This window comes from Calypte anna, chromosome 20 (assembly GCF_003957555.1).
Source record: "Calypte anna isolate BGI_N300 chromosome 20, bCalAnn1_v1.p, whole genome shotgun sequence".
NCBI classification, from domain to species: Eukaryota; Metazoa; Chordata; class Aves; order Apodiformes; family Trochilidae; genus Calypte; species Calypte anna.
Genome location: NC_044265.1, coordinates 10,534,200 through 10,546,949, shown reverse-complemented (window position 1 = coordinate 10,546,949; position 12,750 = coordinate 10,534,200). Strand labels below are relative to the sequence as shown.

The 12,750-nt window shown below is 38.2% G+C and overlaps 1 protein-coding gene across 1 annotated transcript; it reads right to left on the bottom strand.

Moving 5' to 3' along the window:
- Positions 1 to 343: 343 nt before the first annotated feature.
- Positions 344 to 12,284, bottom strand: ZNF831 (zinc finger protein 831). Its single transcript, XM_008497827.2, has 6 exons — positions 12,220 to 12,284; positions 5,436 to 9,696; positions 4,521 to 4,663; positions 3,000 to 3,163; positions 2,173 to 2,324; positions 344 to 1,300 (listed from the first exon to the last, which is right to left on the bottom strand). Exons 2-6 carry the CDS (start codon positions 9,663 to 9,665, stop codon positions 446 to 448), a joined length of 5,544 nt encoding a protein of 1,847 aa, XP_008496049.2. The 5' UTR covers positions 9,666 to 9,696; positions 12,220 to 12,284; the 3' UTR covers positions 344 to 445.
- Positions 12,285 to 12,750: the final 466 nt, after the last annotated feature.

The following is a 12,750-nucleotide window of genomic DNA, read 5'->3' as shown; positions in this document are numbered from 1 at the left end:
CAGGAACTGCAAGAAGAGCAGATAGAGGACAATACATCCATACACTTCCAGGAAATCTTACCTTATGTGTTGTGGAAGCTGCTGCTATAGTACTATAGTAGTGAAGAAATACACTGCAGCCTTTTAATACAAAGACAACAACTGGCAGATAGCACTTGTGGGAATTATGTAAGACTGGTAAGAATGTTAACAATGCTGGAAACCCTCCTCAACACAGCTTTTCCACTTGCATTTAAATTCATGATGCCTACTCCCTGTTTGCTTCAAATAAGCTTTTTAAAAAACTTTGTGCCCTTGAAACAAAGTCTCATCAGAAGGGAATGCTGCATTGCACAGAGGAATTGCTTTCCTGATTTTAAGTTGCTTCAGAAATACAGATCAAACATCTGTACTGTTTTCCTTCTGTAGTGACCTCCCTACAAGCATGTTGTTAGCAGCCTATTTGCTATATTTCTATAACAAGTCTATCTTCATCATCACTGCTAGTGTCATCATGCTCAACTCTGCTTTGCTTTCTCATCATCTCTAAACCTCTCTTTTTGTATGTCTCGGAAGGTGCTGCAGAGTGAGTCTCAAACTTGGGGGACCTGAGATTAATTGAGGGCTTTCTTAAGGTAGTAGTAGATGCCCCATGTGGCCTTCCATAAATGTTTGGCTGCAGGTGGGCTCCATTCTTTTCTGCTCTTCTATGAAAGTCAAGGATTTTTTGAGAGAAGTTTGCCCAGTCTGTGTATTCTATACTGGGTAATTTAGCCCTTGACACTGAGTGAGGAAGAGACTCTGCTTTTGAGCAAAATAAATGTGAGCATCCAGGCTGGGAACTGGGAGCTGAGTTTTCTTTTGGAGATGAATGTGTGGTTTCTTTAGTTGGTGGTTTTTCCTTTCCTGAGGCCTGGATCACCAGGCCAGGTGTACAAGATCTTTGAACCACTGAGTCTATATTTAATGTGTTTTCCTGGGATGCTTCTGGATGTAAGGGAAGGGGACCAGTAGTCTCTGATTTGGTTCTGTCAGGTAGGTCACCTGTGCCTGTACTTGTAAAATCAGAAGGGGCAGACAAAACAGAAGATGCTATTGAGTCACTCTGAGCATTTGGCTGTGACTCCCCTGGGACTGATTGCTGAAGCACAAATGATTGTGTCACTAAACAGCAGACTTCCACATCACCCCTGACTTGCTGCATGGCTTTATCAACTGTGGATGAAAAGGAATGAGCTGCCATAGTTGTTTCCAGAGGCGCTGTAATGTTCTGTGAAGAGAAGTTTGTTCTTGTGTGTTCCCTGATTTGCCCAGAAATGTCCTGTAGAAATTAAAAAATAAATTTATATTTCATATTTTCAAAGCATTCCATCCTTTATAAAAGTGAAGTGATAACTAAGTTCACTACACTGGTAGAAACATTTACCTCTGCTGTAATGCATATCAGCTGAGTGAGTGAGTATAATGTCAACCTTATACAACTGTGATTATACTTGCACTCTTTGGTTTTTTTTTCACTACTGCAGACCAAGTTACTCATCCCTCTCTTGATGATAAAACTTTTTTTTCCCTTCCAGTGAAGGCTGTGGGAGGTGTGTAGTTTGTTTTTCCTCAAGTGGATTTTTTTTTTTTTTTTTGCTTAGGTGACAGATCATGCTAATCCTTTGTGTATGATAGAGGTTGGGGGTTTCCAGCTGCATTCTTATGTACTGTCTAGGATGATGTTCTTTTCATTAAGACATTTTCATATAAATACTGCATCAGTATTCGTGCAATGTCAGGGGGGAGGTTTTTGATGAGTCTGTAGGAAATATGTGTAGCAAATAAATTTACTTAGTAAAAAACATCTTAGGGAATAGTTTCCTAAATAAAACACTGCTTATGCTACATGAAGAACCAGTGCTCATGATACATAACAGCAGTCTGGCTCAGTAGCTTATCTTCAAGTGTAGCCAACAGAAGTCTAGGGAAAAGTATAAGAATTAGGATAATAATTAAGAATTAGTTAATTAATTTTCATTGTATTTCAAACACAAAAATACCCATAGCACGTTTTTAAGCCAAATCTGTGATATACAGCAGTTTTAACATGAACTTTAAAACAGCTGAATATAATTCAAGCTTCAATTACTGGTATCTTTTCGCTTGTTTGTTTAATAATAAGTAATACATGAATTAAGGTACAATACCTACTTTTTTATCCCTTTTGTGGTTTTGTTTAACATGGTTGAGATTTTCAGTGTGGGAAAATACTCCCAACTTATTCTTTCCTTGTTTCTTCTTTCTGCAAAGTGGCTTGTCTGAAGTGGGAAAAGATGTGTCTTTCATCTCGTGGAGGTGATTTTCTATTGAAAAGAGATTGGAGAAACTTTTACTTTGAGTTTTTTTCCCCACATGATAGAACTCCCAAAATTTCTCATGGTATCGCTGAAGTAACTTCTGGTTTTACTATTTCATGTAAATATTTATTCTAAGATTGATACATTTTCTCATTGACTGCATATGTGTTTGAGTTTTGGTCTTTTTCATTGGCCACTGCTCCCCTGGAAAGTCATTGCTCTTCATATCTGTGAATGAAGTGAATGAACAGGAGGTATTGCCCCCAGCTCCATGAGGGCTGTGGCATAAACATCATCTGCATTCATACTGCTAATTAAATGGGGGGAGTGTCACTGAAGCACAGACAACAAGTCAACACACCAAATTCATTTCACATTGCAAACATACCATCTCCTTTCAGAAACTGATAAAGTGTTTAGGCTTCTATTTGAAGGTTATTTTGAGTTTTTTCTCTTTAAATGCCTTCCTAATTGTCAGATTCATGAATGTAATTTTGTGTATGAATATCCTCATGTGCTCTCTTCTGCAAGTGAGCTGTCTGAGTTTCTACTTGCAGAAGCTACTGAAGGACAGAAGTGGCTTTGCAGTTCCACATGGAACAGGTGTATATCAGAGTTGTCACTAGCATTCATACTCTTTAAAAATAATTCAATACATTGAAAAATATTCAAAATATTTACCTTGTTCCTTTGATTGAGGAGAATGGCACTTCTTATACTTATTAAATTTACAGAGTCGTGACAAACACTCCTTTTTCAAAGCATCTAGGGTTCTGTTTAGGAAGCAGTTCTGCTTGCTTAGTTGGTTCAGCTGAGCATATCCATGCACATGCCTCCCTCTGTACCTGCATTGCCAGTGGCATTGAAGGGGTTAAAAAATGTGCTATTTAAAATCAGAGAATAATACCACACCATCAGGTAAATTTAAATCTAACAGCAGTTTACTGCTGTGAAGATGTTCATGTCAACTCAGAAAAAAAGGATTTTAGGCAAGAGACACACAGTTATTTTATTAAATTTTTCTTCAGTAAGATTCACAAATCCTTAGTTTACTAAGAGAAAAGGATTCAGGAATAACAGATTATTTTTACTGTATCTGGAATTTTAAGCCAACATACTCCATAGAGACTTGAATAGCACAGGAATGAGAATGCAGAGTTGTTGGCTTTTTTACCTTTCATTTCACTTCTGTGTGCTACTTACTCATCATCACTTATTTGATATAGCCAAATAAATAAATTATTCTTAGACCAGCAGGGAAAAGAAAACAAAACCACTAAAAAAACCCAAACAAACAAACCAAAAAAATGGAAACAACCCACAACCAAAAAAACAAAAAAACAAAACAGAAAAATGAAAAATGTCCTAGAAGAATTTCACTGAACTGGTAACATAGACCTGAGTCTTCTATTTTTGTTCTTATGATCCTTCAAAATTGCAGTGCTGTTTGCCAGACCAGACATGGTAATTAAGTTACTGGCACTGATTTGTCCACAAGGGACTCACTGTCTGATTTTGACCAGGAAATAAAATCAGGGGGATGTATGTACACAATATGTGTTTCTTATTGAAGCAATTTATTTGACATTCTGCTAGCCCACTCCCTTGAAAGATTAGAGTCTAAATCTTCTACTTGTACCAGCTCCCAGTAAATACAGAGAAACTGTGCTGATAGATACAATGTGCCTGATATTTTTATACCAAAATTGTTTTATTTAAACTGAATGATCCTTTAAGCTATGGTTGGCTTTGTAAGTTTATGTTAGAAATTGGTATTTATTGTTCTGCATTCTGTGAATACAAGTTCAGAACATAGATCTGACAACTTTTAGCTTTCAGCAATTCAAAACTGAATTGCTTTGGTTTCCTTCAAATAAAATAAATGCTGACAATTGTGACAGGTAAAAGTAGTTTCTAAAGCACAGTGAGAGTCAACTGACCAGTTATCATCTTTCTTTGGTATATGTCATTTTTGCTTAGAAAAGTCTGTTCCTGATAGTAAACAGCACATTGATATTTTTTTATAGATACCTCTATGGAACTACTGCAGTGTAGAAGTAGCTCTTTCTGAGAGGTTTGTTTTTCACCCAGTTTTTAACAGGGTTGAATCTGGGGGTGACTTTTTGTCTTCTCTGGACTCTTTACACTCATTTTAGCAAAATTATGTATTTATCTAGGGAAGCTGAAAACCGTATTTCTCACCATTTTGGGGTGACTTTTATCTTTTTCTTTTTGTGGCTCCTCTTGAGTTTATTTGTTGAAATTTTTTCCTTTTTACAAACTACTGTTTTCTTCTTTTGCTCTGAAATATTTTTGAAAGCATCACCAGGAGCTGCTGAGTTCAACTGTTGAGAATATTGGAAAAAAAAAAAAAAAAGTACATGAAAATAATGAGTTAAATTAACTGAGAGACTGGAAATCTATGCTCTTTTTAAACAGCACTGAATAGAACAGTCAGTAATAGCACTATTCTAAACTCTTCCTAGAATTTTTCTGTTTTTCTAATCACTTTGTCCAGCTTCTTTTATAAAATAAAATTAAAACAACTCACTGCTTCTGTGGACCTTCTTTCATTTACACATGTTCTTTCGTATTCTTCTTCCTATATAAAAAGTAAGCTTAGTGTCACAGAGCTGCTCTAGGAGCTGTACCCATAGACTTGTCTCTCTTCACTTAGCTAAAAAAGAAAAGCTGTCAAGACTTAAAGACTTTACAGGGTATATATGCAAGTTGGTTTTGTTGACATTTTGGTGTATCTAAGTGACAGGAGACCTACTATAAAGTCTGTCTTTAAGCCTGAGTGTCTCCAGCTATAATAAAGTCTTGACACTAATGGTCTACTTAAGTCCTTCTCTGATGCAAGCATTCATTTAATACATATGCTGTTATAGAATATGAAATACAAGGTTAAAAATCAAGAAGTAGAAACATTTTTGTCACTAGACAACATTCCTGCTGAAATTCCCAAGTGAAAGAAATATAAATATCAACATGAAAGTTATGTATTTTTCATGCATCAAGTGAGTATGTATCTTATAAAAATATCAGTTGTAAATTCTATATCAACAAATGCCTTTGAATATACTTTTGGTAAGGAAATATGATTATTAATATTACCTTCTGAATCTGTTCTCCTTTAGAAAAGGATGAAACCAGTGTTTTTAAACTCCTGTTTGTTAAGCCATATGCCACAGTCTTGCTAACGTTTTTCATCTTGAAAATAGAAATATCATATTTTGACAGTGTGCATTCATTGCTCGAATCCTTGTCACAGGTGTGCATGGAGGAATAAGCAGAGTCTGCATTCCCCTTCTGCTCAGCAGGCAGAGGAAAGCTTCTTGATAAACAACACCAAGTTAATTGAGGTTCAGCATTTAGCGAGGGGAAGGTGCTCTTTGTGCTTGGTACTGTTAAACTTCTGGAGTAGCAAGTCAGATTATTGTGGGGTAGCACTGGGAATTTACAGTGAGTGGTGAGAGTGTGGCAATAAAAAGTGCCAAAAGAATGGCAAAAATAAGCGGGGTTGTCTGTTGAACTCTGAGAATACTGTTTATCCTGCAATGTTGGTGAAATGTCCTTAAGAATGCATGGAACTTCACCTCTGTCCCATCCCAGAATAGCTTCCTCTGCACCCCTGCTAGAAGCTGACGTCATTATCAAAGAGTCACTTCCTGAGCAAGGGTTATGTAAAGCCTTTGTCTCTTCTTTGATGTCAGCTGATATGAAAAAACCACTTGTATACATGGAAGAAAAGCATATTTTCTTCTTTGGGGTCTGTGTAGAGGAAGTAGTGAGGCTCATCCACTTCTCTTCTGTTTGCCTTTGATAATTTAACTTATTTTTGTTCTGTTTGTTTTTCCAAGGATCTCTTACAATATCCTGCTGCCTGAAATTTTCGTTATAAAAGGTGCTATCTGCTGAACTTAAGGTATTTTTTGTTTCTGTTTCACTGGAACTGAGCGGTGAACAAAATATTGGAGTTCCCCAGTTTGCATGTGTGTTCCACTGCAGCTCTGCTTTGCTGGCCTTTTGCCTCACTTCAAATTTTAAAGGGGACCAAACCAGATCCTTAGAATGAGAACCAGGTGATCCACTGTTGGAGGAGCAGGAGGGGCTGGTTAAGGTGTCTGTCACAGACGTGCAAGGTGTAATCTTCTGTTCTGATCTAAGCAAGAGCGACAGATCTGAGGCTCTCTTTTCTTGTGGCAATTTAAGGATGTATTTTGGAGAAAAGGCATTTTGTTGTAGGACTGGAGTTAAATGACCAGATTGCAGATGATGAATTTTAGAAGACACGTCAGCAGCACAGGAGTTCAAAAGTGGTACTTTTGATCCTGTTTTCACAAGATGTGTTTTGACATCTTTATCTGTTTCGTTATGCAAGGCAAAAGAATGGCAGTCACTTCCCCTTAATTCAGGCCCTAAAAATCCCACAAATGAAGCTTTTGAGATACCTGCTGAATGTGAAAGAAGGTTAACTTCACTGTAATTAATAACTTCAGTGGGGAATTCAATTGTTGTCATGTACTCCACATTCTCTGTACCTCCAGTGGATTCATTAATTCCTGTGCTTAATTTTTGCTCCTCTTTATTGGAGAATTTCACTGGTGCTATGGAAAGACACTGAGTGCCAGTGCAACAGACACGCTCCGCTTCATTTACTGCATTGTTTTCACTACTGGGACTAGGACAGGACTTTGAAATAATGTTTTGTGTCTTCTCCACTTCAAATTTCAGTTTTTTTCTTTCTGATGGTAAATTCTGGCACTTCCCTGTAGCTTCTCTGTTATTGTTGCAATGGACCCATGAGGGTGCCAGGGCATAATGGCCAGTTTCCTTATTCCTGCTATGGTTTCCATAATTGTTTGAAGTGCTTTTACAATCCAATTCAGATGTACCAGATTCTTTCCCAGGGCTTGGGTTTTCCCAGTTGCTACTCTGTACTGGCAAGCAATCATCACTCCTTCTGTTAGTGCTCTGCTGGCAAAGAGTATTTTGAAGCCTGAGCTCACAACTGCATGGAGCTACTAATGTGCTCTTGCCATCTGTGTCACTACCATGGAGGTCCTGGGAAGTTTTGATCATTGCAGTTTGTGTACCAGCCTTTACTGAATGTGTCTCCATTACATAAATTACACTGTCTGCAGTTTTCTCAGAGGACACATGCTGTAGAATAGTGTTACCATCAGTACTGGGTTCTGATTTAGCAGTGTTTAAACCTGTTGTCACGAGAGAGGAAAGACTGTCACTTACAGAGCTCCTGCTATCTCTTTCCTCAGTAATTTCAGTACTGCTGATGGATTCCTTTGAATCATGACTGAAGCTTGTCATATCTGTAACCTTATTCCCCCTTTTTTTAATTTTCTTGGCATTTTGACCGCTTTTCATTTTTTGGTAGATTTTCTTAAATGTTTCATCTCCATACATTTGCCATTTTTCTTGAGAGAACATCTTTAACTTCCTTTGATTGTGTTTCTTATTTTTAGCACTGATTACTTCTCCAGCCCCAAGCTTTTTATTCCCTTGCAGTTCCTCCAGCGGAGGAGGATGATCAACCACATTACTTAGCGGCAAATCATCCACTGCTGTTTGTCTGACTAGAGTTCGGGGATGGCTATTAGGCAAATCCACTGAATTTGCAGCAAGATTGTTGCTAGGCAGCAAACTAGCAGTGCCTGTGTTTACAGACTGCTTAGTAAGAGAAAGTGGTTTTGAGCGACCTGCTTTGTCATGTACCATTCTTGTGCCCTCCACAAATGGCAAGGAGTTGCTTCGTGTAACTGGCACAGTGTCTGCCACTGTGGAGAACTGTGTGGGAACTGAGTGAAAAAGCATTGGCTTACATTTTTCTAGGGGTGTCAAAGTGGATTTTGCTGAACAAAGGGAAAGATGTTTTTTTCTATTTGCATCACAAGTTCTGATGTCAAAATGGAAGGAGTCTTTGTATGTATAAGGCATTGGCAGATCAATGCTCCCCTGTTTAGAGAGGACAGTTTTTCTGGGCCTAACGTTATCTAACTGGGTATCATCCACCACACTTTTGTTATGAGATATAAGTTTTGAAATGTGTTCTTCCAGCCTCTTTTTCTCTAGCATCAAGGCTGTAGCTTTCTCAGCTGCATCTAGCTTTGCAGTGCTTCCAGAGGTACCCTTTAGGCTGCTGGAGGCAGTTTCATTTTCCAGTTCCGTGCTGTGTTCACACAGACTGTGCAATGGGCTGGATGATGCCATCTGTTGTTCTGTACTATCAGAGCGTGACAGATACCCTGAGTCAGTGCTCTCACACTTCTTTAGCTTGCAGTCAAATGGCTTGTAATCCCACTGTTTTTCTGAAGAGGTTGCTTGCTGCCTTTGCAACTGAATATGCTTAGTGACAGTTGGAGTTCTTTGCTCCTGTATCTTCTTTCTCTGGCACTGACCATTTGGCAAAGCTCCTGGAGATGATAAAATTTGAGGTTCTCTTTCAGGAATCCCCTTTGAACTAAAGGACTGATTTGTTGTTTCTTGATTTTCTGAAGTAAATGAGTTGTTTGTTGGTGGCAGTGAAAGGTCATGAAGGAATTTCTTAGTGTCTGTTACAGCACTGGTCTCTGAACTTACTTGTTTCAGCTGTATTCCCTTGTCTTCGCAGGTGCTACGGGGTAGTTTGCTGCCTTGATATGAAGTGATGCTCTCTGCTGATTTCTCATTTTGCTCCAGTGTACCACTGCTGGCAGAGTCTGAGGGCAGTCTGGTGTTGTTGACATGTGTTTGAGTTCTTCTGTGTTTGTACAAATTGCTCTGAGTTTTAAATGCAATGCCACAAGCTGTGCATGGGAAGGGCCTCTCTCCTGTGTGAGAGCGAATATGTTTCTCTAGGACACTTGGCTTCAAACAATCTCGTCCACAGTGTTTACAGATATATTTCCCAGCTTTTTTTGATTTTCCCGGGCTTCCAACAGATGCATTTACACAAGAATTTGGTGATGATAAAATTGGTAAAGTGCTCACTATGCTCAATGTTAAAGTTTGCCCAAGTTGTTTCTGAAAAACTGACTGAGGCTGATCTGTGCCTTCTGAAGGAACAATTGGATTCAAGATGAGAGGAATGTTACTGCTGTCTAGATTTACACAGGTCCTGCCAGTCAGCAGCTGACTGTTGGGCTGAAAGCATCCTGCCTGGACAGGCTGATAGAGTGGTATGGTAAGGGCTTTGAGATACACAGGCTGAGATAGGGCTTGTTCCTGTGCAGGAATGGCATTGCCTCGGCTGAGATCTGCAGAGCCCCGTGCAGGCTGAAGAGAAGAGATTGGAACCACTTGATCTGTCAGTGCAGCTGTAACACCAGGCTGCTTCTGTGCCTCCATGTCAAAGGTTGTCTTTCATATGCTCGTGTAGCTATGAGGGGAAAAAAACCAAGTAGGAATCTTCAAGATAGCAAAATAAAATAAACACCTTCAATTGCTGGACTGGGAAAGTTAGCAATTAAGGATATCACAAATCTTATATACGAGCATTATTCAGGCAATAATAACTTCATTTCCCAATTAAATGGATCCCTCTTTCATTTCTTAGATAGGAATTAAAGTTGGGTGTAAAGAAGACTGAATGATGTACTTAAAACCTACAATAAGTGCCCAAATTATTGGAAGTAAATCTGAGTATCAGATTTGCAAATGGAGGCTCTCAGCATCCCAGAAATCATACAGTCTTAATTCTCTGGAACCATATGCCAATTACATACATGGTTTTTTTTATTTTAAGTCTTTACATTAATAAATGTTATTGTAGAAAAACAGAACCATTAAGGTTAGAAGGGACCTCAGGAGACCTCTAGTCCAAACATCTGCTCAAAGCAGAGTTAGCTCTGAGGTCAGATGAGGTTGCTCAGGGTGTTATCCAGTCTGGTTTCAGAAACTTCTGAGTTTAAAAAATGCACAGCTTCTTTGGGCAACCTGTTCCAAATGTAGAACATCAAACATTGCTGCATGTTATCTATACCCATTGCTTTAATAAGCATCTTAAGAAACAGACTGGATTCAGGTAGTTTTCATATTAAATGTATGCACCATTGAAATGGAGAGATCAATCAGCCCTCTTTGTTATCAGTCTTCTGCAACGGAAAAGGTTTTGCATATCTGGATATTAACTTTAATCCCAAAGGTTATTTCATCTCTACCTGTAGCTCACAATGCAGCTGTAAACACTTGTCTACTTGAGCAACAGAAAACTAACATACCAAGAACCTGGCACCCATTACTCTGCTCTCCTCACTCTGCACCACTTCTGGAAATTCTGGTGCTGGCTGGCAACTATGTTCCAAGGCTCTTTCAGTTTCTCTCTCTGATCTACTTTGCTTCTTAAAAGAACTGGAAAAGTAGAGGGGAAAAAGAAAGCAATGCCATTTCTGGGATGCCTTCTCTGACTTTTCTTCTGGTCATGAGCAGGGCTGTTTGCTTCCCCACACACATTACATGCATAAACAAAACATTTCTACATTGGACAATCACTTAAGTGACTTCGTAATATAGGTATTGGCTACATTGTTAAAGGAATGTTAAAAGAAAATGGTTTCTTAAAGGAATTAAGTTGTTATTCATATTCTGCACAATTAAAGTGGATTTCTCTAGTTTGCAGAATGAGGTTATAGACATTTCAAGTTCATTTAATGTGGTTCTTAAGCTATGCAGTCACTTTTCTTTATAGCGACTTAAGCACAACACACAATAAAACCAGCAGCAAGTGGTAAGACATGAGCCAATGGTACTCATAAACGAAGCATGGTAGTTTTTTCAAAGAATTGAAAATAAGGAAAAGTTGAGGGGGGAAAATGTGCTGCAGAGACAAGTCTCAAAAGTAGAAAAGTAAAGTCTGAATTCCATGTAGCTAGAACATCTAACTGCCACATCAGAAGGAACAAATCAATAGTATCTATGCTCCCATCTTCCCCTGGAGAGAAGTGTGGAAATGCAGAATTTACATTTTCACTCTGATTAGCCTGCTCCAGTGTCACAAACTATGTTCTCTTTTTGAATAACCTCACATGCTTGCATAGCTGATGGGCCCTTCAAGGCAACCCTGAAAATTAGAACTTGGGGTATACAGATGTTTTTAATATGAAACCTGTAGTTCTGAAGTACCAGACCCTGTGTGATTTCATGTATCCTGCTAAGTTTCTAAAGCCCAAAGTACAATGTAATTCTGAGAATAATTTCAGTGCTCCATAATGTTCTACAAGGAAAATACTTACATGATCACAGAAAATCTAAAGTTTTAACTAATGCTAAACAGTTAAACTGAATGGTAATGCACAATCTCATTAGCTTTAAGAGTTTAATAATACATTTCTACCAGCTGGGGTAGCTTGCTATGCTTCACAGCAAACAGAATATATTTCTTCCTAAGTGAAACTTCTGTGGCTTGTATTCTACTGTGATGAACATGATCACTTTTTTAACATCTGTCATTTATATACAAAAAAGCCACTATATTTCTTTTTACACTGACAAAAAACCCTAACTTATCTCAAAGTCTTCCTGCCCAAATTCTGGGTATTCGTTGCCTAAAATAGAAAAACTTCTTTTCTGATTATCCCCCAGGCTCTGTTACTGAGCATCTACCTGATGTTCCGAGCTCAACTTGTAACCAGTAGCATTAAACTATTAGTAGAAAAATTTGATGGATAAGGAAAAGCCTGATTGGGTCTACAGATATAGTCTGTAGACAAGATAGAGTTAATTTATCTTTGTAACCACAAAGAAGCAGCTTTTCAACATTCTGAATGTGCATAATATACTACACTACACTAGAAGGTTTTTGCCCTTTTTAAAAGCCATTGGTGATCCCTACCTTAAATATAATACCAGAGACCATAAAGAACTGGAATCCTCTTTCAGTCTGTAAATAATTTAGCTTACATACCTTTTATTGAGCCAGGCATTTCAGCAAAAGAAGTCTCATTTCTTTCAATACTTGATGCAAGCCGAAACAAGGACAAAGACTTCAAACAGATTAGAAGTAGGAAGTTGGTTTGTTCTGTGGTTTTGGTTTTTTTTTTACATTGGTGTCACAGTAACAACCTTCGGAAAACAGGAAGAGATGAAACAGAAGCAAATGAAGTAGCATTTCAGTCTCTTTGTATCCTTTATCATTATTCATGTAGGAACCTATAAACAGAATAATGTCTTCAAAACACAGGCATTTTGTACACTGCATTCAAATGTACCATTCAGTGAAACACACTGACACAGTGTCAGATTTTTTTCCTTATTAGCCCTAAAGGTAATTTGCTTATAACTTCACAGTAAAGATCTTTCTTAAAATGCATTGGAAAAGAATGGTGGAGAGAAAAAACTTACTACATGTGAAATGCTAAACTCATCCAGTTTGGGTATTATCCACCAGATTCTTCTAATAGTGCCCTATAGTAGGATGGAAAGCAGAAACCAGGAG

Excerpts from the sequence above, each read along its gene's own strand:
- ZNF831 (XM_008497827.2), bottom strand. The coding sequence starts at position 9,665 with ATGGAGGCACAGAAGCAGCCTGGTGTTACAGCTGCACTGACAGATCAA. Across the intron at positions 3,164-4,520 it reads ATAAAAGTCACCCCAAAATG|GTACAGAGGGAGGCATGTGC; the intron begins GTGAGAAATACG and ends CTGGCAATGCAG. Across the intron at positions 2,325-2,999 it reads TCCTCAATCAAAGGAACAAG|AAAATCACCTCCACGAGATG; the intron begins GTAAATATTTTG and ends TCTTTTCAATAG.